General features: G+C 39.7%; 1 protein-coding gene across 1 annotated transcript in view; it reads left to right on the top strand.

Moving 5' to 3' along the window:
- Positions 1 to 25,540, top strand: part of prdm6 (PR domain containing 6) — a 91,195-nt gene that overhangs the window by 58,776 nt on the left and 6,879 nt on the right. The window contains exons 6-7 of the mRNA XM_029440856.1: positions 6,818 to 7,193; positions 23,020 to 23,196. Coding sequence (XP_029296716.1) covers positions 6,818 to 7,193; positions 23,020 to 23,196 — 553 coding nt within the window. The remainder of the gene's footprint in view (positions 1 to 6,817; positions 7,194 to 23,019; positions 23,197 to 25,540) is intronic.

The following is a 25,540-nucleotide window of genomic DNA, read 5'->3' as shown; positions in this document are numbered from 1 at the left end:
TTATTATTACCATTATTGTAATTGCCTCTATTGATTTTATAAGACTTTATTATCTCTGGTAACTTATCTTCATTGATTACTAACAAAGCTTTGGCAACATAATCAGAACTGTATGTCATACCAGTAAAGAGAGGAAGACGGAGAGACACTGAACAACTGGGGAGCCTCTGAAGTCAAACTTTCTCTCACTTAGTTAGTTACATTTTACTGACTTGCAACAATACATATATAAATGTAAAACATCTAATATGCAGAGCCAAACCTCCTGTTTGTTTGATAAACATTCACCAGCTGTTTAAAGAGCTTACTGAGTCTTTAACAAATCTAAATTTATATTAAATCTATATATTTAACGATTTACGTCTTCAGTAGGGATCAATGGACTCGGAGCTGAGAGCCACAAACAGGAAGTCAGAAAGTGTTAAGAAACACATTGTTGAGTTTGGTCATTTCATGGGAAATATTGAAAATAACACAAATAAAGAATAATGCCAGCTGTGAGTAAAACACTATTCAGTAGACAATATGAATTTGTCAGCACATAAATAAAATATTTACAAAGTGATCGTTCCAACATCTTCACTCTCCTATGCAACCTACCTAAGTCATAGTTGTCTTTGCCTCTAAACAAGGAATTGAGGTCATTTAATGAAGATATGCTTCAGGTCACAGTTCATGCTCTTCAATGTGTATGCACAGATGTTTTTCAGGTGGTGTGTAGCTCCATCTCACATTACTAAAATTATTTGTAGATCAATTTTCAGTTTTCTGTGGAGCTGTTAGACTTTGTTCTGCATGTTGATGAATATAATGTGCATACTGTCAAACTGAAAGACAAAGAAAGAGATAAATAAACAAACAGGATGGCTGGGAGGGGTTGTCATATGGTTTTCATAATGAAGAAGAGAAGGAAGAGGAAGAGTGTTGCGATGAGGCTGGAATAAATAGATGAACCGGACGACTGATACAGAGAGAGAAATTCTCACTTCCTTTAGGCTTGAAAAGTTGCTTTTAAAACTTTGCACTCTGGTGATTGAGATATGTGGTCAGTTTGTATTCATGTCACACCCCTCTGTAAAAGAACACACCCCTTATAAAGAAAGAAAACACAGACTCTGCAGTGTTGCAAACTGCATCTGCATAATTCTCCCATTTTGATGATGCATTTCATGCGCAGCCCCAACCGTATTGATTTGCATTTTTTGCGATGTTTGTAGCAAAATGAATTAAGTGTTGGCGAGCGGCGCGTAACGCGGGCGTCGATAGTGCCGTTGGGCAACTTACAAATGGTGTAATTATCTCCTCATAAGGTTATTAGAGGATCAATGGAGCCTAGTGGCCTGATGACAGAGGTGAGCTGATGAAGGATGGAAAATAGTTATGATGACGTGACTGCAGAGGGGCAGCACAGCAATGTTAGAGGGATGAGAAAAGGCAACATGGTCCTCTTGGATTAGTGAATGGTATATCTTAAACATAAGAGAACAAGTCCAGATGTACTCCGAATGCTAGAGGAGGGAAATTGTCCAAAAGAGGTGGTGGACTGGTAAATACAGTAACTCTTCTATCCCAAAGAAATCTTGATAAAATACACTAATGTTCAAAACTTTGGAACCTCCTGCCACAAAAGCTTGATTGGGTAAAGTTGGATGGCGTTTTCAATCTAAACACTCAGCAGACTAAAGAGGGCCCAAAGACAAATGGCTTCCCAAAATATGTATAGCCCAGCGCACAGTAGTGATAATGATCGAGGGTCACTTTCCTTTTTCTGGACTGGAAAACAAATTCAAAATTCAAAATCCAATTTCCAACCGTAATCTCCTATGACTCGCACAACACTGTGGGGACCTCGACTAACTGGAAGATTGAATTATATAAATCTTCTTGCCTTCTCAAATGTAAATAAATGCCTGGTTAAGTTTATGGAAATTAATAACTTTTCTGGATCTCCTTTTTCTTGATCTCATTGGAAAATGTTATGAGGTTAAGTAAAGAAATGAAGTAGAATTCATGAGGACTTAAGAAAAGACAACCGTGGTGCTAAGAGAATCTGACTGCACTTACACTATGCGACAGCAGATGGTTCTTTTTGTTTTCTTTTAGCAACTTTATGTATAACATATAGAAAGTGAGTACAGTAACAAACTAATTGCTGTACAATTCAAGTAAGGACTCCTGTCCAAAAAAGACTCAAACCTCCTAAGAAGGATGTTTTCAATTTATCCATAGAGAACAATTAGACAGCAAAGGTGAATGTTATTTGCGAATGGTGCATCACCTACAATGTTGCTGGAAAGAATTATTGGACGACATTCTCCCTTTCGTTTAGTAAAGGATGGTCCGGTGTACTCTATGCTAAAGATAAGAAAGGAAGCATTGAAGCACCTTTTTCTTAACATTTAGAGACCAGTTCTTATCATGGCTTCCTAAGCAAAATAGACTGTTGAACCGCAGCCGTGGTTAAGGTTTGGGAAAAGATCATGGCCATGCTTCCAATAACATTCACTTTTAGTAGAGCATGAGAAACAAATTATGTCTCTGTTGTCAGAGAGAGGAAGTCAGACGATTTGACTTTCTGCCTTGTTCTTGCCAAACAATGAATTTCCCCAAGGGGACAAATAGGGTACATTGTTATTCTAATTAATTTTTCCAAACAAACCAGTTTTACAGAATGAAAAGTGAAACCATCCACAGTGAGTTAAACTAAGACAAGCACTTTTAATGTCATTTCAAATATGATAGAGGGTTATGGAGTCGAGGTCTGTCAGTTGGTCAGACCACTGAAAAAGAAAACAGTTGAATTCTGGGTTAAGTGAGGACAGCTGGCATCAGCTGGTTCACCCAAAATCTAATTACACACTATGATATAATTTATTTTTTCCTTTTTATGTCATTGTACTTGACCAGTAACACTTCTGTATCCTAAATCTATCCATCTTATTTGTCTCGTACATTTATCTTGCCTGCTCCTAAGTTCAGATTTTTTGTTACAAAGCACTTATCAAAACAGACACAGTCTGCCTCACAAAATAAATAAAGTTATGACATAAAACACAAACTTTGAGAATACAATACACAAAAAATTTAAATAAAATACACATGTAGGTTAACTTAAAATAAAACCATACTAATTGCATGTTCTTATAACTGGTAGAATCAGTAAAGGTAGCATTTGACATACTAATAGTGATAATAGTTGTAAGAATACCAGTACAGCATAGTGGTAGCAGTAGTAGTGTTTATTGTAGTTGTGGATGTAATACTTGTGGCTTTGTAAAGGTTGCACTAGCTGGACTACTTCTTCTAGCCTTGTAGTCATAACTCTAGTATTGATAGTGGTAGTGCTAAATGTCATAGTAGTAGTAGTAGTAGTGCGATCATTACAAGTTGTTCTTGTAGCAGCAGCAGCAACAATAGTAATACTTCAAGAAGAAGTAGGAGTAGGAGTAGTTTTAATAGCAAAAGCTGTTGTTGTAGTTGTAGAAGTAGAAGAAATGCAGAGAAAGGAATAATATTAGAATAAGCAGAGAGAGGAACAGCATGTCACTGTGACCGTACTAACAAACAGACTCCTAACAGCCTAACTAGACCCACAGTTCCATCTGGCCTCAGTTTGGACAACGTGACTAGTGTTCTGTTTCCATCACAACAGCAATAATCAGACTTTTATTCATCAAATATGATACATAGAAGAAAATCTGTCCTGATCACAAATACAACTCAAGTTCTAAGTGTTTATTTGCGTTTAGTGTGCCGTCGCGCTGAATATTTCAGCAGGACAAGTTAGCCTAGCTGGCCTTGTCCCCAGCCATGTCCTCCGGTTTCTCCTGGGCATCCTGAGACTCTCCCAAGCCAAGTCATATATGTAAACCCTCAAGTATGTTGTGGGGCTGCCTCAATGCAATGGACTCCCTCTAGTTCAGTGGTTTTTAACCTTGTTGGAGGTACTGAACCCTGCAAGCTTCATCAGTGTAATTGGAAAAATAAAATATGATTTCTTCAAAACATAGGTATATATTATATTAGTGCACAAAATGAACCATGCATCAGTTGCACACAAAACCCCTGTGTTCAAAGAACAAAACATGAATTTCACACAAAAGCATAACTCAATGAATATTTACTGCAAATCAACGTGACTTTTGCTGTTGCCTTTCAGATACAAGTTCAGAAATGCACGGCTTCACCTTGGCAAGTGCCACTCTCATATCATTTTCACAACAAAGTATGTTCCTTTTCTTAGTTTTCATGTCTACCATCCTCGAAAAGGATTGCTTGCAAAGATACGTTGTAACAAACAGTATGAGTATCTCAAGGGCTTTCTTAGCAATAAGAGGGTATGGTACGATTTGGTGACACCAAAACGTTGAGAGTGTTGTTGTTCTGAAGAGTTGCTGTTGAAGCTGGCTCTGCTGAAGTTCAATGATTTCGTCGAGGTATTCATCGTTAACATCTGCTGTCGCAACACTAAACGTAAATAGCTGTCTCACCCATGCTGGATATGACTCTCTGGTGGGGAAGTATCTGTCAAGAGACTTTGCGAGCACATCTAAGTGCATGGCAATTGCTTGCTTCAGCTCCCCAGGTACAGAAATGTCTCCAATTCCAGACACTTCAATCTTCGATCTTACTTACACAGTCGTCCAGCAGGGGAAAGTTTGCGAAGTTATCATTCTCTGTTCGTCGTTTCCATAAAGGTAGCTTTTTTTCAAACGCCTTCAGGTTTTCTTCCGCTTCGATGATGTTCACTCCACCGCCCTGCATCTGTGGATTGAGATGATTGAGAGCATCGAAAATATCGGCCATGTACGCCAAAATGAGAATAAACTCAGAATTTTCGAAGCAATCTGCGTGACAATGTTGGTACTCTCGCAAAAACAGGGCTAATTCCACACGCATGGCAAAAACACGGTTCAGCAACTTTCCCCGGGATAACCACCGAATGTTAGAATGGTACAGAAGTACCTCGAATTCAGAGCCCATTTACTTACACAGCTCTTTGAAGATGCGGTGCTTCATAGCACTATTTCACACGTAGTTCACACATTCAGCTACAATTTTTAATACTAGAGTGTCGTCCCAGCATGGCTGGAGCTCCGTCCGAACAAACTGCAGAAACCATATTCCACGAAAGATTGTTGTCTCTGAAGAAGTCATCCACAAGTTTCTTCACATCGACTGCCTTGGTTGTTGTTGTAAGAGGCTTACAAAATAAAAAATCTTCCTTTATCACGTCGGTGGTGTCGTCGAGTTGGAGGCTGAATTTTGCTGGGCTTGAAATCAGATCTGCAACTACTTGAGCCAAGATGTCATCGCTCATGTCGTCTATTCTGCTTCTGATAGTGTCATTTGAAAGAGGAATTTTGGATAACTTATCTTCAGCAGCTTTTCCCAGCATGATATTCGCCATCTTCAACGCAGCTGGTTTTACGAGTGTTTCACCAATGATGTGTGGTTTGCCCTGCTTTGCAATCAGGTACACAACTTCGTACGATGCTGTGGGGATCGGTTTGTCGATGGGTACAAAGCCGAGAACAGGCAGAGTAGCCTTTTCATCGAATTTGGCTCTCTTCACCTTGAATTCAGCGAGGGTTGTGTTCTTGTATTTCCCATCTCCATGCAGCTTTAGGAAGTGTTCCTTTAGTTTTGCCGGTGCTAGACTAGAATTGCTCAACTTGGCATTGCAAATCATGCATTGAGGACGCTGACTCCCATCACGTTCCTTTAGACATGTGAATCCATATTGTACGTATTCGTCCAACCACTTTCTTTTTTTGCTCGACATAGTTAGTATGAAGGGATTGAAAGATTAAAAGAAAATCACAAATGACATATAATCACAACAGCCACAAGTCGACTACTGAGCGCACCAAGTTCCCTGCAGCACAGATATCAAAGCCAAGCAATGTGGCGTGATCAGCTGCAGCCAATGATGGCCAAGCGGAGCAGGAGTCACAAATAATACAAGTGGGCTGAATTTATTTTGTTTAACACATTTTTACTAAGCAACTAAATATTTGTAATCTAACACGGCGAAGAAAAATTGTGTGTTGCCAAATTGTTGGCAGCCAATTTTTTGACGGCCGACAAAAACAGCCCGACATTGCTACTGTGAACCGGGCTATACTGTGTGTCTTGACCCCTGCCGAACCCCTGATAGTGACTCAACGAACCCAACTTAAGAACCATTGCTCTAGTTGGATGTTTCCAGAATATATCCACAGGCAGGCATCCTGAGCACACCACCTGAACAGACTCCTTTCAGCGTGAAGGATCACTGTTCTACTGAGTTCATTGTAAATATCTAAGCTCATCATTCTGTCTCTAAGGCTGCAACGGAAACTAATTTCAGCTGCAATCAGTCTTTAAGGCGCTAACCGGAGCTCATTACCATATGTGGGGCTTTTGGTGGAGCCCAAGACAGATTTAAGGGTTCAGTGTGCTTCCCCTGGGATGGCAGGTGAAGGACTGGTGAACAAAAATAATTGCGTCCTACTTTTGTTCCTAACCACTTTTCCTTTACCTCAAAGGAAAAAGTCATGAGTTCAAACAAAGGTGTAACGGGGAATTCAGAGGTAGGAATACAATGTAACAGATAAGAGAATCTGATAGAAATGAGAAATTGTGAAGTTTTTTGAGTTCCTTCCTGAATAGCAATCTAGTATGTCTTAGTTAGCATGCTACTAGCTAATCAGTAAATACAAAAAGTTTTGTTCTTCCTCACTTTAGGGGACTTTTATTTTGAAAGTCTTTCTGAAAACTCTTGAAACCACCAATAACCAAATATATTCTGTCTTTTGTTTTTTTCTGTCCTCAGTAAACGTCCCAGCCACAGTGGTAGAAGCGATGACCAGGCAGGAGTCCCTCCAATCCTTCAACAAGAACGGCAAACCCTCCTCGTCTTCTGCTTCGTCCATCCCCTCCGCCGTCCACATGCGCTCCATGGTCTTCCCCCACTCCCCCTGCCCTAGGAATTTCTCCATGTTGGACAAGGTTGGGGTTGGGGTTCCATCAGACTCGAGTTTCGGCCAGTTGGGGTCAAAGAATCAGCGAGTCCTGGCAAGCCCGACCTCCACCAGCCAGCTAAGCAGTGACTTCAGCGACTGGCACCTGTGGAAGTGTGGCCAGTGCTTCAAAACCTTCACCCAAAGGATCCTGTTGCAGATGCACGTCTGTCCGCAGAATCCAGACAGGTAAGACGGCATCTATTGAGATGTTTGGTCTTGAATCAGTCTTAATAACTAACAGAATTTTTTTAGGCCCCATAGTGCAAATGTATTAGTACAAAACACCCAGACTATGTTGCACAAGCTGTTTCAGAAGTTTGATGGACAGTTAATACATTTTTTGAGCTTCAAAGTAATGATCACATCAAGACTTTGACTATAAAGAAAGCATGAATAAATTAATCTCTTGTAACAGCAGCAACCAATGTTGTATATACATATTACATTTATTCATGCTTTCTTTATAGTCAAAATCTTGATGTGATCATTACTTTGAAGCTCAAAAAATTTATTAACTGTCCAGAGAGGAGAGTTACTGAGATTTCCAAATAGTATATTTAAAATAAAGACTGGCTGAAATTGTTTCCTGTAACTTCTTCTGGTTTTAAAGAGAATAAAAACATTCCATTAATTTCCTTTTGGAGAGGGAAACAAATTGACACTTCTATGTATTTTGTTAAATATCCAAACACTTGTATTTGCATTAACGCGATGAACATGACACAGCATTCAAGTTCGAATCTGTTGTTGCAGTTTTTCAGAGGATACCGGGAAACCAGACATTTAATATGGTCATTTATTACTTTGGTTGTCTCATCATCACACCGTTTGTGTGTGACAGAAAGTGGGAGTTTGTGGATAAGAGTGAAGAGAGTGTAAAAGTGTCTGAGTGTGTATAACATCTGCCAACTTAATTATATACAGCGTGGAGGGAGGAAGAAGAGATGTGATGTGCGTGTTTGTATTTGTGTATGTGTGTCGGGGGGGGGGGGGGTGACGGAGGATGTATTGGAAATTTTTTGCTTAGCTTTAGTTTTTGCGGGGAGAGTCAGAGTGCCGTATAAATCAACACTGTGCGTCAGTGAGAAATACCTCGCCTTACGGTGACGGGACCAGGAAAACAGATGCTACTTATTCAATAAACTAATACTCATAGGGAAGAAAAATGTGGGCTGGATATGGAGGGGGGGGGGGGGGTCGATGTGGAGCTGCCTGTCAATAGGAAGGTTTTATGGGACAGAGGAGCAGATAAAATTCAGCTGAACAAGCCAAACAGGAGCTCCATGACCCCACTGTGCCTCACACTGTGGACTGGGTTGGGACCAGTATGCCTCTTACAGCAGCACTCTGCCCACAGTCCTCCTGCCTGCTTATTCAAGCTCACCTCCTGTAGCCTGGCCAGGCAACGTCTTATCTAGAGCTTCCACCTGAATGTTGATGATTCAAATCATCAGTCGCAGAGCATCCAACTCAAACCCCATGTTGTCAATCAGAGCATCAAATTTTATTTTTCTGCTCCGTAATTGTACGCAGAGGATGACAGGATGGCAAACCACAAAATATTACAAACCTAGTCTTGTCTTAAACCTAAATGTTATGGAAATAGGGAAAAGGATGATGGGAAGTTGTTGAAGATGGGAAAATAAGTGTTCCGAAGCGTCGGTCTAAACTGGCAAGTCAACTTGGAAAACTTTTCAGTTACAGCTGTAGTATTTACTCATTAAGGAGTTCCTTCATTAGTGTTTCTAAAAAGCAATTAAAACAATTATTGTGTAAGCATTAAACAATCGCAGCTCTCATCAGTCTAAGCCATAAATGTGCCGTCAAAACCTCTGTAGTTGTTAGAATTACAACACTATAGAAGTCTTCCTTTATCTCAGACTTAATATTTTGATCTTGAATTAGTGTCATCTCGTTGAATTACAAGCTAACTTGTTTGATGTCGATTTTAACCAAGTGCTGACTTATCATTAGCCAGCAAGGTGACTAGTGTGGTGGCTATTTGCCATTTGGTTACCCTAATTAATGAGCAGTGACATGACATGATAAAGGAACCTTTAAAATGAACATAACCCATACCTGTCAACATTGGCATTTCAAAATAAGGGACATTTTTTGCCGGACTCCGCCCATATTTTAACAGCTCTCAGCCACCAATGTAAAAGTAAACACATAAGGGACGGGTATATACATTCAGGAAATACATGTTTATTTAAAGTATGTATTACTTGTACAGATATGTTTATAAGATTTATGTATTTTATTTGATGAGTTATTATCATCAATTTATTTGATGATTGATGAGTTGTGTGGCTTTTGTTTCCCCGACGAGTAGGCTACTTCCTTGCGATGTCAGAGTCGGGAAACATATCCGCTACACTGCGACTGAAATCAACGCAGAAGCTGAAGGCTACATTATTTTTAGCGCAAAGCATCGACATCTTTCCCTCAGCTTTGGTCACTTGGTTTGCCTCCGAAACAGTTGTTCATCGCTTATTCCGCCGTGTGCGATGCTAACATCTGAATGGCACACTTTACAAAAAGCATGAGTTTGCCCGACTCTGCTTTTAATAAATAAGGGAAGCTCTCCTCTCATTTGGTACTTACATAAAGTTTTAACTTGTTTGGCAGGTACAACTGCGTCTCCATCTATCTCCCGTTCACTGTGACTCTCATCCATATGCTTTCTTCTTCTGTGTGTTTACTGGCGGATAACGTTTTTCAGCTAAAGTTAAACATAATACTGCCTCCTGCTCTACCGGAGGCCACTTTACACTTTTTTTAATTAGGCCTTTTTTAAAAGGTTAAAAATATGGGATAATTACGGGAAAATATTTAAATGGGAGAAAAACGGGATAGAAGTAAAAATACGGGATAATTGACAGGGAGGGTTGGTCGGGAGGGTTGACAGGTATGACATAACCCCACATAGAAGTTTCATTGGTTGTCAAGGGATTATCTAAGTGACATTCAGGAGGATCATAGGGTTCTATAGATTCAAGCTTTAATTAATGGAGTTCTACAAAGTGGTTATAATGTTCACTGGGGTGGTTCTAGGGGTCCTATAGTTTTTATGTGTTTCTAGATGTCCTTTTATGCGGTTCTAGTGGACCTTGGTGAGGGTGTAGAGGTATTTTTTAGGTGGTTGAACACCCATGCCAAGGCGCATTGAAGCTGTTACCGTACTAACACCCTTTATGTTGGTTTTACTTTACTGTAATTAGTATCCATCTGTATAACCTTTGAGAGACAGGTCTCAGTCTTTAGACATTAAACCAGTATTGCTGCTCTCTGAATAAAGGAGTCTGGCTTTTCTTCCCTTCTTGACTTCATAACACTTCTCTCCCCCTCTCATCCCCCCTCCCCCTCTCCCTTCATACATATTTATTGATGTTTACTTGATGGGAATATTTGGAGCTGAAGACTGATGGCTCTTTACATCAGCTTTAAAAAAAAAAACACCACACACCTCCTCTCAGCTCCATCTCTTTCAGGTTTGTTTTTTTCTGCTGACTGTTTCTTTTTCTGAACTCTTTCGTCTTCTGTGTCATTTTTCCCCCCATGTTTCATTTCACCAATATCCACGGTAAAAGGTGCAGTTTGTTTATGTCAATGACTACTTTCGATTCAGTTTTAAACTGGTGTCGGATTCAGGACACTGTTAAAGTTGTGATGATGATGAGTGATGAATCACCAAAGAAATCTGAACATATATGGACTGCATTTCCACTTACAGGTTTGACATATTACAAAAGCAATGCAGCATAATCCACCGCAATGAAAGAAATTAATAAGCACTGCTGTTATGATTGATGTGTTTACTGCACTAGTGTTTAAAAGAGCTTTTGGTGCTTTTACTGAAAACGGGGTATTTTTGCTAAGCACTTTGATCTCCAGTCTTCACAATTCAGATCTCATTATGGTGGCTGATGCTGTTTATGACTAAAGCATGTATGTGTATATGGACATAATCACGCTTGTATATCAAAGGACAGAAAGTTTACAGCCGATTGAAAGTGTGTATTATCTCAGAGTGGACTTCATAGAGGGATTAAATGTTAATTTTGTCTTTTGTTTTTATCATCGAGCAATGCCTTGTCAAAGATTTTGGCTCAGCACACGGTTCTTCAGTTTTTCCAGTGATGCAGTTAAACATTCATAATTACTACTTACTTACTTGTCTTAGCAATTGTTATGTTTGGTTTAGCGTGTGTACTTATCCATGATTCTGTAGCAAAGTGCGACCAAACTTAAGGTTGGGGATCATCAAAGATGCTCTATAACTAAGGATAGTGCTTTACAAGCACTATCCTTAGTTATAGAGCATCTATATCTAACATTAGATATTTACACAGTTAACAAACATGTTTTGCATCACGAATATTAGTTAGCTAGGGTTAGCTTGAACATTAAACATTAGCTTAAAATGTTGACACAGTTTGACTATTGTTAACTAACGATCTGTGTTGCAAGATGTCACAAGAGTGTGTTGCTGAGACAGACAAATCAGACAAAATGGTTTCGAACAAAGTACATTTTCTGATTTGTGTGTCAGAACGTTCTGGAGATATGTGGCTTGTGAAAAATGGGTCCATTATTTACTTTGGTGACAATGAGGCGAAAGAAATGGTAATAATCTGTGTTCATGTTCAGTCCCATTGGAGTTAATATACTCAGAACAGTGTCAAAACTCATGTGACACAGATACAGGAAATTTACTCTCCTTTCTAAACCAAGCCCCCAGGAAGAGTGTCAGGCTTTGAAGCCAATGTTGTAGTGGCCAAACCATGAAATTACAACTTCCACGTAAACTATATTCCATCCTCCATGCATGTGACCCTAGACGAGACCAGCTGAGACGGAGCGGCTTGGAAACAAGGTTTAAGTAAAACGCTAGTGCGTTTGTTCTATGGTGGAGGCGAAAGATCGCCAGAAGATCCAGGATTGGCTCAATTTTAATTATTACGGCGAGCAGCACTTCATTACTTCCCAGTGTGAATTTGGCCTAAAGGAGCCACTAGAGTCTGACAGGCTGTGCGCAATTTACTGCTGAGCCGAGGCCGGAAACATGAAGGAGATCAAATTTAAGCAGCGGTGGGAGGGGGAACGATTGGCACAGCGCACATTATTCGTTTTCTAGAAAGTTCATGTGTTTTTTGGGGTGACAAGGCAAAACATGGCCAAGTAAATCTCAAAGTAAACTATAACTAAAACATTTTGGATTTTGAAGCCACCTCTTTTGAAGAGGTGATCCGAAAAACATAGACGAAACACTTGAGCCTAGTCATTGGGCGAGACCTAGTGGTAAAATTGGGCACTGGTTTAATGTTTGGCTTAATATCAAACCAGTGATATGTTCCAAACCCTAATTTAGGTGTTGATTCAGATACAGTTTTTTATTGCCTCAATACCATAATTACATAGTACAAAGAACATGTTTTTATTACAAAATTACAGGAATTAGTGCAGCGTTAGTTACTTAAACAGAAGTAAAATATTCTTAAAGAAGGAATCTACTTTACTTTACCTTTGTCTCATGCAGATGAGACAACAGTGGAGGCATTCAGAATCAAGACTGACTTATTTGTGACAAAAAAACTAAAAACTCATAGAAATAAAATATAAATATTTTAAGCTGCAAACCGTTAAGAACACGAGGTTCCTCCAGAATACCAGCAGTTTTAGGACATTTGTACTGAGGTTGGTATTTTCCACTTAGACCTTTGGGAACCCAGACTTGCTTCTAAACCATTACTATTAAACTTTAATCAACCACTTCACATTAAATTATACCTAATGATATATTTGTGGTTACATAATGTTTGTTGAAGCAGATGAAGCAGGTGTAATGTCTAAGTTTGACCTTCATCACTGTGTCCCTACACACATCCATCAATGAGTTTGCGCTGAAGGTCGTCTGTTGAGTCCAATTAGCCGTCAGTGATCGACTCTCATTATTTACTTTTGTGTTAGTATTTGATATTTTAAGCTTGATTCACATGCCTAAATATGTCATTACAAAAGGATTGATGGCACATACATGCTTAATTAAAAAAGTATCTTTCAAGCGACAGCAGGTATAAATCTAGCCAACTCCAGATTGTAGAAACATTGAAGTGATAGAATCTAAGTATATGTAGTTAAAACTAGGATGTCGCAATATACCAGTATTGATGATAACTGTGATATTTAATTAAATATTTATAACATGATAATAATACACATGTGATGATATCGTATAAATAATCCAGGCTCTCTTAAATAATCACCGTCTCCCTCCCTCAACTAGTTACAGTAACAGACTCTCTCTCCACCTCCTTACACTCGTATTTCAAGTGTAATATCATTGTCCTGAATTATTTTGGCCACAATAATCGTGTAGGGAAAATCTGATATTGTGACAGCCCTAGTTAAGACATTGTTAACCGCTCAGCTCACTAGTAGCTTTGAAGTGAGGGGAACGTTGAGGGTAATCAACAGCATCAATACCTTCAGGCTGAACTGTGTCCACATAGAGTTAAATATAATCAACCTTCTCCAGAGCTGTTCTGTAACTACACACAGCCTTGCTTTTAATCTTCATTACAACATAATGAATATGATGGTCCAGTGGTACTCATAATTGTTTTGTAGTAATGTCTCAAAATATGAATGATTTATTGATGATAAAAAACATGTTTTAACATCAGCTAGGGCTCACAAATAAAATCACAAAAACAACATTTAAATGTTTGCATGCCAGGCTGAAACAAGACTGTTGACATTTAGGAGATTTATCACCATACAGTGAGGACATATTTGCATTTAACACTAACACAGATGTGTGTTGTCCCTGCTGGACACACACACACAGATGTGTTGAAAAATGACTTTATTCTTTTTTTCTAGTGTGCAGCCGCAGGAGTAACTAATAATGATCCATCACTGTGATGGACGGGCTTGTAAAAATTCCTCCAAAGTCTATTTTTATCTGTCATGTTTGCCATTATAATAAAAACCTACTTTGTGTTGCATCTGCATAGAGTACGAGTGGATTTTAACATGTTTAAGTAAAGGTCTGTGTAGTGGTGTTAAAGTATATTTCACATTTTTCTGTTGCCGTATTTTGATAGACATAATGGACGTGAGTGTGATTGTTTTATTTGTAATTAAAATTGAATCTATTTTTATGTAGTTTTAAAGCATGAACTGCTGGCTATCAGATATCCTCTGAATATCCATTATCTCTTGACTTTGTTTTATTTCACTGCGTCTGGGTCAGTTGTCAGAAGGCTGAGACACTTTCAGGAGTCTCAGAGCCTCAAGACAAGTTAAAATGTTCTAGACTAAAGTACACTGTTCAGAACATGCTGTCAGTGAACGCACCATTGAAACGAAGACAAAAAGCGGAAAGATAGTAAGTGTCCTGTGTTCTTATATCCAATACATCAATGGATCAAAAGCTTTACAAGCTCTCCTTAATGACTTCAATTTCCTCTTAAACTACACGACCCATAATCTCCAGCCCCGGACCTAAAAAAAAGAAAAGGCTCTGTGATGACATGATATTGGCTGATTGCTTGGTTTTTATTCTAGGCTCATTTGATGAGAACAACTGGTTGATGAGAGGACATTATGTGAGCTTTCTGCTTTAATAGGTTGGTCAATACATCCAGAGAGAGAAAGAGAGAGAGAGAGGAGTGAGAGAGAGAGGCAGAGAGAGAGAGAGAGAGAGAGAGAGAGTAGAGAGAGAAGAAAGAGGAGGAGAGGAAGAGGAGGAGAGGCTCTTCTCTCTCTCTCTCTTCCTCTCTCTCTCTCGATCTCTCTCTCTCTCTTCTTTCTCTTTCTCTCTCTCTCTCTCTCTCTCTCTCTCTCTCTCGCGCTCTCGCGCGATTGGATGTTTATTGAAAAAGACCAAAGCGCTAGCAAGGGGGTTTGATGTGTTTGTATGGGGGTCTACCAGTGATTTTATTTGTGTTTGGATGTCCGCGCACACTCATAGTATATATGTGTGTGTGTGTGTGTGTGTGTGTGTGTGTGTGTGTGTGTGTGTGTGTGTGTTAAGAGAGCCATTGATTGTGTATTGATGAGGCGGGAGCAGTGATTTATAGCTGCTGGTCTCGGGGGGAATGATGTCTTCATACATAGGCGGACAGACGACTCGTCCTCACAGCGCAGATATAACTCCATATGGATTAGACCGACTCCACGCGGGTCAATCAACACACTTCACTCTGCATCACTGCATGCTGCAAACACAAACACACACACACACACACACACAAATTCACCAAATCATTAAGGTTGAGTCCAAAATCAGCATTTTTTACCTCCCGTGCACATGAATGTACTTATTGCAGTTATCTAGTGGTCAGTGTTGTTATGATGTTTTCTGTTTTACTTTACTGTTTGTTCATTTATTTTTTCTTGGATTGTAGGGGACGTCAGTTAAATTAAGGTTGGGAGTCCCAATAGCCAATGTTTATATTCTTATCTAGAAGTTATTATGTGTGTATTATTTACAGGTAATAATGAGAGATTACATTTTTATTTTCCGTTGAAACACAGTTTTTTTGTTTAACTAGCTTTTGAATGTCATTGGAGATGTTTTGAGTCATATTATGTCAGGCACAGATAATACTTAATATTCATTTGTTTGGCTATCTTTAATATCTTAAAAAAAAATTATGGGTTAAAAAACCAACATCATCTGACAGCGTCTTGAAACAAAGCAGGAAGAGTTCATTACTTTACTACTATCAAGAAATAACATGTGATTCCAACATCTAACAAGTTGATTTATGTTGGAAACAGTTGAAACTATTTTCTTTTTCAAAATCAAAAATGTTGATTAATAATTTAAAAAAAAGAAACATAAACATACACATTTATTGTTTAACAGTAGAATAATATAAACTGCATACAACAATGTGAACTACCCTGTTGTACTTTATGTCAGCCACTGTATTGATGCAGCATATGGTGTGTTTCTAACATGCACAAATTCATATTTTGATCTCAAAGAAATAATATCTTTAAGTAATATTCAAAACACCATTCACTTAAATGTGATTTATTTTAAAACTAAGTATTTACCACAAACAGCAGAAGAAATGTGGAGAAAATGTTATTTTCTGAGGGTTTCCAAAATCACTAACATTGTTTTTGTATCTTCTTCTGGGATCATGTGCTTTGATAATTCAATATTGTATGATGTATTTTTTATTTTATTTGACTCAGACGTTGCAAGTGGGCTTATATGTTACGTGGGCTGAATAAGGACGTTTAACCCAAATTTAATTCATCCTTATTAGGTTTAAAAAATGGTAGATTTAAAGACTTGTTGAAAAATGTGACATATTGAGAGTTTTCCTGCAGTTGGTGAACATCAGTCTCTATAAGCGTTTCTCCAAAGCCTCCACTTTCTCTGCTCCTGACCTCTGACCTCTCTGATGAAATATAAACATGTATGTGCGCCAAGAAACTCCATTCCCATGTAGTCTTAATAGTTGGACCAGTGAGGAGCTGGTTGACGTGCAGTTTGGGTCTCACACACACATTCTGTCTCTTTCATCAGCTCATGTGTTAAAGGTGTGGACACAGCGACACATTGACCCCGACACTGTTGTTGTTACCACATGTTGTGTTGAAAGGCGACACAAGGTTTATTGTCCTAAACTGCATTTCACAGACGTGTTGAAAATGACTAATTTTATAGATCTCGCACATACACAGGGAGGCGAGGCTAAGTGGGTACAACATGGCAGCCGGTTCTACTCTCATCGCCCGTCCAAACCAAGTATTATTAGTTTGCCTGTGGACCAAATCGAAGCGTCTATTTTGTGTTTTTGTTCGCCTGTCGCAGTGTTGACTGAACGTATTTGGCTTCTCTGTGCTGTCAACAGACTGTAACACCGTCAGACTGAATAGCTATGATATGATGCTGACGGGTACCAAGAGAGATGCTGCTCACTCAGCTGCATAGTACAACCACAGATCAGGTTTGTTTGTAATGGAGTAATTATCAACAAAAGACTAAAGTGTTGTACGATCTCCTGAAATATCAGTGCAAGAAAAGGTGAAACGGTATTATTTGCAGTATGTGATTCCATTACAATCTCCTCGCGATCCGCTAGCTGTCCGTTCTGCGTGAAGAAGTCAAGAAATCAGGTGTTCATACACAGCCCTGACTGTAACTCAAAGAAACACCAAATGGATCAGAGCCTCGAGGGCTGTGCCAAACTTATTGTTTTTCATATATATTGGAAACAAAAATGGATTAAAGCAGAATATTTAGTTATTAGGAAACTCTGGACTGAGGACTGAGACAGATACAGAGACTACTCACTGTGTGTGTGTGTGTGTGTGTGTGTGTGTGTGTGTGTGTGTGTGTGTGTGTGTGTGTGTGTGTGTGTGTGTGTGTGTGTGTGTGAGTTTGAGAGAAAGTGACAGGTGAGAGGGGAAGATAAGGTGAACTATTGCACTCAATGTTTTTGTAAGTTATTAAAAACAAATGGGCTTAGTTTGAGTGTTGAGTTCTAATATCAACAGTTAGAATCCACCTTTAACACAGAAATCTGCGGAGTTTGGCAGAATGTTCTTTTTCAAAGTAATCTATCAGTAATGTGTGTTTGTTTGTATTTGAACAATGCACTGCGTTGTCAGATTTTTAGTTTCTTAGCCGGAGCCTTCTGCGTCAGGATCCTTGCTGTGATCCAACGTGGTGCTCTCAGTGAAGTTGATGAGGCGATTGCATTTTTTCACACAGTGTCAATGTTGGGCTTAAATCTGTGTTTGTTTTTGTATTTTTGCCACAACGCGGAGTCATTGTCCTCATACGGATGTAAAATATGATTGAACGCTACACTGTGTGGTTGTCTTTGTGTCCTTCTTGTCTGTCATGGTGACAGCTGGAACTTTAAAGTCTCAGTAGACAACTTTTCAACTCCCCCCCCAAGTGCAAGTGTCATAAAGACAACCGCATCGCTTTCTGTTTTCCTCAGAGTAAAAAGCATGACATATATTAAATATATTATATTGCAATTCATTCCCAATGCTGCTCAGAGTAATCTTCTGCCAACAGCAGTCTCTCCCTCGCTGCAACCGACACAACTGCTCCGCTTCGTGCAAACGAACGTTTGACATCATCGGGTGACTTTTATCGACCTTTGGAGCTAGTGCTAGCTACTTTCATTGGAATAGAGTTTGCAACACTCCACAGGACGCACAGCATTCTGTTTCCACAGCTTTGTGTCGTAAATCCAGCCTTCATTGTCCTGGGAGATCGTAACCGGAGGCAGAGTGCACAGTGAAAGTGAGGATTATAGGGAACAAATATAAACAATGGTGTCATTATTCTACACCTGTTACATCTGAGCATCAATATATAGTACATAATGATAAGTTAAAGCAATAGCATTTGTCTATTGTCACTTTAAATTCAGTTTAAAATGAGTCTTAGGATTATTTTAGCTTTGGTTTTCCACTACGCTACAACACAGTACAAATACCCAAACCATGTGTGGTAATTCATGCAGGTGTGTGATTGTGTGCAAAAGTTTGCACAAATTGTATTCATTCGTGCACAAGAACACATTTGCATGTGCTTGTGAGTGCAAATACTTTGGTTGCATATTCACATACCTGTGTGTGTGTGTGTGTGTGATGGAGGTGTTTGTGCTTCACCTTCTCCCCCTCTCTCTCTCCACTGTAATAAACAATAACCGGGCATTAATCTCCCGGCCTGCTGCCTTAATAAATAATATCCACACATTCATCAACTTAAACTATTCACAATCAATGCAGCTCTTCATAGAAAACCCACCTAATAAATAGTGGTGCAGCCCACTGAGGCGTGAACTTATAGACCAGCCGGCTGATAAATGAACCGACCCCCACGGCGAGACGCCTTTTATGTGGAAAACTGCAAGTGAGAATTTTTCGATTTTATATTACACTATTTTACTCTTACTACTTTCCTGTATGTGTGTGTGTGTGTGTGTGTGTGTGTGTGTGTGTGTGTGTGTGTGTGTGTGTGTGTGTGTGTGTGTGTGTGTGTGTGTGTGTGTGTGTTTCTGTCTACATCCTCTCAGGGTACAGTAGGTGTTTGTGATTTATTGGAGCATTGAAGATGTTGGTCTATTTGTTTTATTCTAGTTCTGGGGTGTTTACCTATTTGTAAGGCACTGATGTCAGAGTTTTGTCTTATTGGTTTCAGAATAAGAATCACTTTATATTCCGACTACAGGCAGCACACGGGAATTTATCCCGGTCGCACCGCTGCAGAGACATTTTAACAACTAACACGGTCATATAGCATGATACACAAGGTACAGTGAAGACGTGTGTGTGTGTGTGTGTGTGTGTGTGTGTGTTTGTGTGTATCTCTCTCAGAGGGATACCATGGTACGTATTATAGGCTTACAGTCCTCCCTACACCATGTGGAATACGGAGATTAGAGCTGCATAGAAAATGAAAGAATTAAAATGCTGTTTACTACGAGAAACAAACACTTGTATTTAAAATAAAAGAACATCTTAGAAGAAAGACAGTAAATACAACATCATAAATATAATATTGTGTTACCTTTATCCTTCCGGAGACAAAACAATGTTGTAACTTTTCCAGGTTTTAGTTACTTTTTACTTTTACTGCATTTTTTATTTAATTCCATAAATGCTATTGTCAAATGTTTGGGGAAAGGTCGAGGGAAAGCAAAGCAAAATGAGTGTGAACTAGAAATAAGTTAATTGAAGACGTTTAGTTTGTGGCTGCAGCTGCAGCTGCTGCTGACTGAAGATATTAATGACTTGATGTCTGTTCTCAGCTTTACAGTGAAAACTCAGTCAATGACTCGTGTTTACACTTTGTTGGCAAGTTTTTGGACAACTTCTGGACCACAAACTTAGAACTGTCTTAGCATACCATTTCATTTTGCTCTTGTTAGTGGAGCTATTGTTTTATATATTGGTCCTGCGTCAAATGTCCTCGTTACATTTGATCAAATATATATAAATAGTTTTATTTTAGTCAAGTTTTAGTTTGCTAAATGTCTGGACATTATAGCCGTATCTTAGTCAAAGAAAACCCTTAATATTTTAGTAGTTAGTATTTTAGTAACTGTTTACATTTTAGCATTTTTTAATTCATCACATTACATTTAAACATTTCAGTCAATCTAGTCGAGCCAAAATATCCACTTGTGTCTTTTTTCCAAGTCTGGTTGATGTAATCGTTCACTTTAACTCCAGTAAGTACGTTACTGCGAGTCTGTGCTCATAGTGTGCTGCCGCTTTAGTCCTAATGTTGGCTGCGCAGCACAGAACACCAACTGCCGCATACTTATTATTTTTTTAATAAATGTAATGTCCTCTCCAAAAACGAGAGATTTTGGTTTTATTTAAAAAACATTTACTACCTTTTAATGTAATTCTTTTTTCGTCAACAATATTGCATGTTGATATTGTCACAGTTCTTGTTCAATGACGTCGCTCTTGTCTCGTCATCATCTCGTGTGATTGATGGAAAGAAAGTCTGTTGACGAACATATTTAGTCGTAGTTTACGTTACCAAAGTTAACACTGCTATAAAGTAGTATAAAGTCCCACAATGCCAGAAATGTAGTAGTCGATACCAATACCAGAGAAATTTCACAATTTAAAAAAACTATTTGATACCACGGTAAAAGTCAATTATATTATTATATTATATACTTCAACAAACAATGTATTACCATTTGCATACTATTTTTTGTTAAAAGGTTAAACAGGTTATTAATTCCCTGTTTTATATCTCATATGGCTGTGAACACATTAAATAACTGCAGGCTATTTATTCAAGTGTCTCGCCAAAAACAAAATTACATAAGATAACATTTGAGCACATCATAACGTTATAATTTACCTTGGACCAAAAGTCATTTTTACTGAATAGATCTTGAACGCACCATAATGGAGTCTGTTCCCCGGCTGGTGTACGCATCCCTTAATGGGGGACTATGTATGTAAAGGATCTACCTTCATGCTCCGCATCTTTCCTTTGTTGCCTGATAAGGGAAACAGTTAGCAAGCGATACAATAATCTCAAGTATTTGAGTTGAGGAAGAACCTATTGATTGCCTTCAGGAGTTTAGAGATGTTGTGGTTCTTTTTACACCACACAGCAAAACAGCCACACTATCTGCTAATTACAATTCTTACAAACATCTATCCGTCAGTGCTTGTGTAGCCTTTGCCACTCACCACTCGGTCATTACAAAGTAAAACTCTTCTACCAATGACTGGTTGAATGATCCTGGATCTGTATACATACACGTCTCCCTCTTTGGATAATATTTGGATGAAACAAGGGAATCCTGGTTATATCAGTAAAAGGGAATAAAGCTGGAGAAATGATAATGGGAAACAGCGAGGGGGATGCAGAGATATGAGCAAAGACTGCGATCACACTGGAGCCTGTAAGTTAAAACTAAATAATCAGATAATGTTAGACTGTGTGTGTTCAGCTCAGTAAATAGAAACAGTGTGAGATTAGATCTGCTGCTGTATGGAAGCTGGACACTCTATTAGCAGACACACAGCTATTGTTTGGTCGTTTGTTTCAGTCTGATTCACTCCCACTGTGAGCTCCCATGAGAGAGAGAGACACACACACACACACACACACACACACACAATCTCTTTATATCTATCTATATCTTCTTTTCTTGTTCTGTTACTGTCTTTATCTCACTCTCTCTAACAACACACACACACACACACGCGCGCGCACACACACACACACACACACACACACACACACACACACACACACACACACACACACACACACACACACACACACACACATACACACACACAGTGATAAATGGTCCAGTCATGATCTTGGTCTGCATCGTTGATGAGGGTCATGCTGCCATGGTTACGGGGCAGTGTCCGACTCCCCCTCCCATGTGTGTGTGTGTGCGTGCGTGCATTTGGGTGTGTGTGTGTGTGTGTGTCAGTGTGTGTGTGTGTGTATGTGTGTGTGTGTGCGTGTGTGTGTGCGTGTGCGTGGGCTATCTGTGTTTACAGACCTAACATTGTGGGTACTCGCCTCTTCCCTCTCTATCTATGTCTGTGCTTTAATGTGTGTTTTGTGTTTTTGTGTATTTGTGTAATTAGTGTTCGTGTGTTGACATGTCTTTTTGTGTATGTGCGACGTGTGTCTGTTTGTGTGCGTTCTGCTTGTTTATATGTTGCTTTGCCTGTGTTCATGAGCCTGTATGTGTTCACCAGTGCTGGGAAGTAACTAACTACATTTACTGAAGTACAGTACTTAAACACACATGTGAGGCACTTGTACTTTACTTGAATATTTCCATTTTATTCAACTTACTTATAGTATTTCTACTCCACTACATGCAAATAGTGTACTATTTACTTCACTACATTTATTTTAAAGCTTCTATTACTATTTATTTGCAGATTCAGAGTAATAACACAAAATATAATGAACAAATAAATAATGATTGTTTTTGCACCCTGGCAAAGCTGTATGAATGTAACAACGATGTGGAGAGCTTCTGTGCGAGCCGACCCTCGAGACGGCACAGGGTAGGGCGGTGAGAACGAGGGTGCTTTAATTTATCGATACATGTTCACGTCCTGCAAAAGCATCAAATAATTTTGTACTACCAGTCATTACGCTGCTCAGCAGGCAGAGAGAGAAACGGAGCAATAGCGTGTAGAGCCGGAACATTTTCAGTTGGAGATTGTTGGAACAGTGGAAAGACTAACCCAGATGGTTTTGTCGAGTTTGAATGAAGCGTGTTTTACAATGCACTGCCACTCGAACACATCTCGGGGTGACACTCCTGCACAAATATATCGACAATCACTTGTTGTTGGGGTGACGGTGGACAATTTAACATATGGCCCAGCCTTTATATGGGTGCATGGAGGTCTGGAGTTGGGTACCCATGGTCTTTAGGTTAGAGGCTATTAAACCTACACGTACACACACCCCTTATTTTGTCACCTGTCTCTCCCTCAGACCGTACCAGTGTGGCCACTGCTCCCAGTCCTTTTCTCAGCCGTCAGATTTGAGGAACCACGTGGTGACGCACTCAAGCGACCGACCCTTCAAATGTGGATACTGCGGCCGCGCGTTCGCTGGTGCCACAACGCTCAACAACCACATCCGCACGCACACCGGGGAGAAGCCGTTCAAGTAAGTAACAGTGAGTACCCCCCACCCATCAAACCCACCCGACCCTCTGCTCCCTCCCACCTCCTGCAGACTCCGGCTGGGCCAGTTTCACTCCGATATGACACCCAGCTAACACCCACTGACACCCTCATTACTGCTTCTGACACCCTCGATATCACCTGCTGACATCCTTGCTACTAGGGGTGTCACTTTTTCTAAAAATCACGTTTAGATGAAGGAAAACAACCAGGTAATTTGTTTTAATAGAACCAGCGCAACCTCGCCTTAATCTATGTTGTAAAACTGAAGGATTTAGGTTAGGAAGAGCACCTCCAGTCTTTAGAAATGTAGCTATTTCAAGGTACGAATGTGGGACTTTAATTCTCCAAATTGATGCGATAAAACTGCTTGATTTTGAGTCCACTGCCAGATAGATGCAGTATTACTCCGACATTAACACACAGAGCTCAGTGATCTATTGATCCACTCAAAGGATTCCTTTTAATGGCATTTTCTGACCATGAAATACTTATAATTATCAATAAGGATCGTTGTTCATCTTTATAAAAGAAGCTTCGACTTCTCAAAAGGTTCCACTTGCATGATAAACTCTGAAGATAGATCAATAAAAAATAAATATTACAATTTATGTAAAGAAGTGTTCCCGTACGAAACTGATTATATTACTTTTACAAATATCATTTACGTCGCTATTTTATTTTATACCCACGATTAATCTTGTTGTTCTCTTGTGCTATCTAAGAACTGTTCAAACTCGCACATCTATCTTGTCCCGGAGCTGAATCTCTCGGGAGGTGTCTCTCCCAAAGGAGTCGTAGCCCTGTCGCCTCGTCCAGTTAACATTACACATTTTATCACATGAAGAAAAATACGACACAGAGCAGCGAGAGCCCGAAAAGAGGAAAAATTCAAATGGGAGCAAATGACAGTGTTGGGAGTCCTTTGGGGAATGTGGCTCTCGGACTATATACACATTTAAAATCTCTTTGCGTTTTATTTTAGTTCCATTTCTTGTGGACATTTTGGTTCTACAACGTTAATGACCTTTCTGCCTTTTACATTATTCATGCACCCTCAGTGGACATGTGAATATGTTGTTACATCTGCTGTCATGGTTGCTGTGACCTCTGACCTTTTCTCTCCTTATTCAATGACTTCCTGCAATGTTGGCCATCGAGGAAAATCCCTCTGTGTTCTTGTGTATTGCTCGTTGTAAATCAGTGTGGATGAGAGCCTCAGTGAAATGCACACAACACTTAGTGTAAGTACAGAAGCAGCTCGATCACAGCGGTTAGCGGCCTGGTAATGAATCTCTCCACACTGAAACTGCTCACTTCCATTTTTTTACTCAGGGAAGACTGATTTAATTAGAGGGCGAGCCACGTTGCAATTAGGGGCTCCTGGAATCTGCTGTTGTCACGCTGTCATCTTGTCAGCGAGGGAGGACAATAAAGATTCCCCCAGTGGACACAGAGGTCAGCATTCAGGGCAGGAGGGCGACAGAGTGAGGGGGTATTAAAGAAAGTGAAGAAAAGCCAAATAAGGGATTTGAGTTGTGGGAAATCTAAAGGACAGGTATCAAGGGAAGCTGGGGGAAACAAATTAATGTCCTTAATAAGCAATCAGAGAAATCTGAACTTGTCATTGACATGAAGAGCGAAAGGGCGAGAAGAACGAGCGAGAAAACTAGAGAGAGAGAGAGCGTGGAGGAACAAGAGATCACAGTGTAAAAAGTGAAACGACAGGCGGCAGCGAGAAATCCGGTTAAAGCAAATCAGCGTTCTTAATAAGCAATCGGAGGAAACCCCCGAACCTTTTCATCAGCACTTCAGAGTCTCGGTGGAGGCAGAGCGGGACAAAGACAATCACGGATGGGCGTCAGAAATCTTTAGCAGATCGATGGCCTCGGGGAGTTATCTCCTTTCGGACGGTTCCGCAAATAGATTAAAGCTGCCACTGTCACTTTGTCAGGAGGAAAACGCTCAACTTTATTTTCCCCGCTGAGGAGACGGAGGCAGGGATTCTGTGTGGTCGGCAGCTTTGCAGCACTGATACTCGCTGGACTGTGGAAGCTGTCAGCCGGCTGCTGCGGTTTTCTCTGCACTTCTATTGTTTTACTGTATTCTATTCAGTCACAACTTTAAGTATCCGCCAGAGGACTGAAGGAGGCACAAGTGAGGATGCTCCTAGTGTTTTACTTTATTGTGTTTCTGTCAGAGCTCAGTTGTGAGCAAATGTTGGACTTTTTATGCTCTGATCAGCTTTATTTTAATTCTGTAAGTAAGTGAGATATCTCATTTTGTTAATAACATAATTTGTATGTAGACACATTATCAGTGTCTTA

The sequence above is a fragment of the Cottoperca gobio genome, chromosome 9 (genome assembly GCF_900634415.1).
Source record: "Cottoperca gobio chromosome 9, fCotGob3.1, whole genome shotgun sequence".
NCBI lineage: Eukaryota > Metazoa > Chordata > Actinopteri > Perciformes > Bovichtidae > Cottoperca > Cottoperca gobio.
This window is presented reverse-complemented; position numbering and strand designations above follow the sequence as displayed.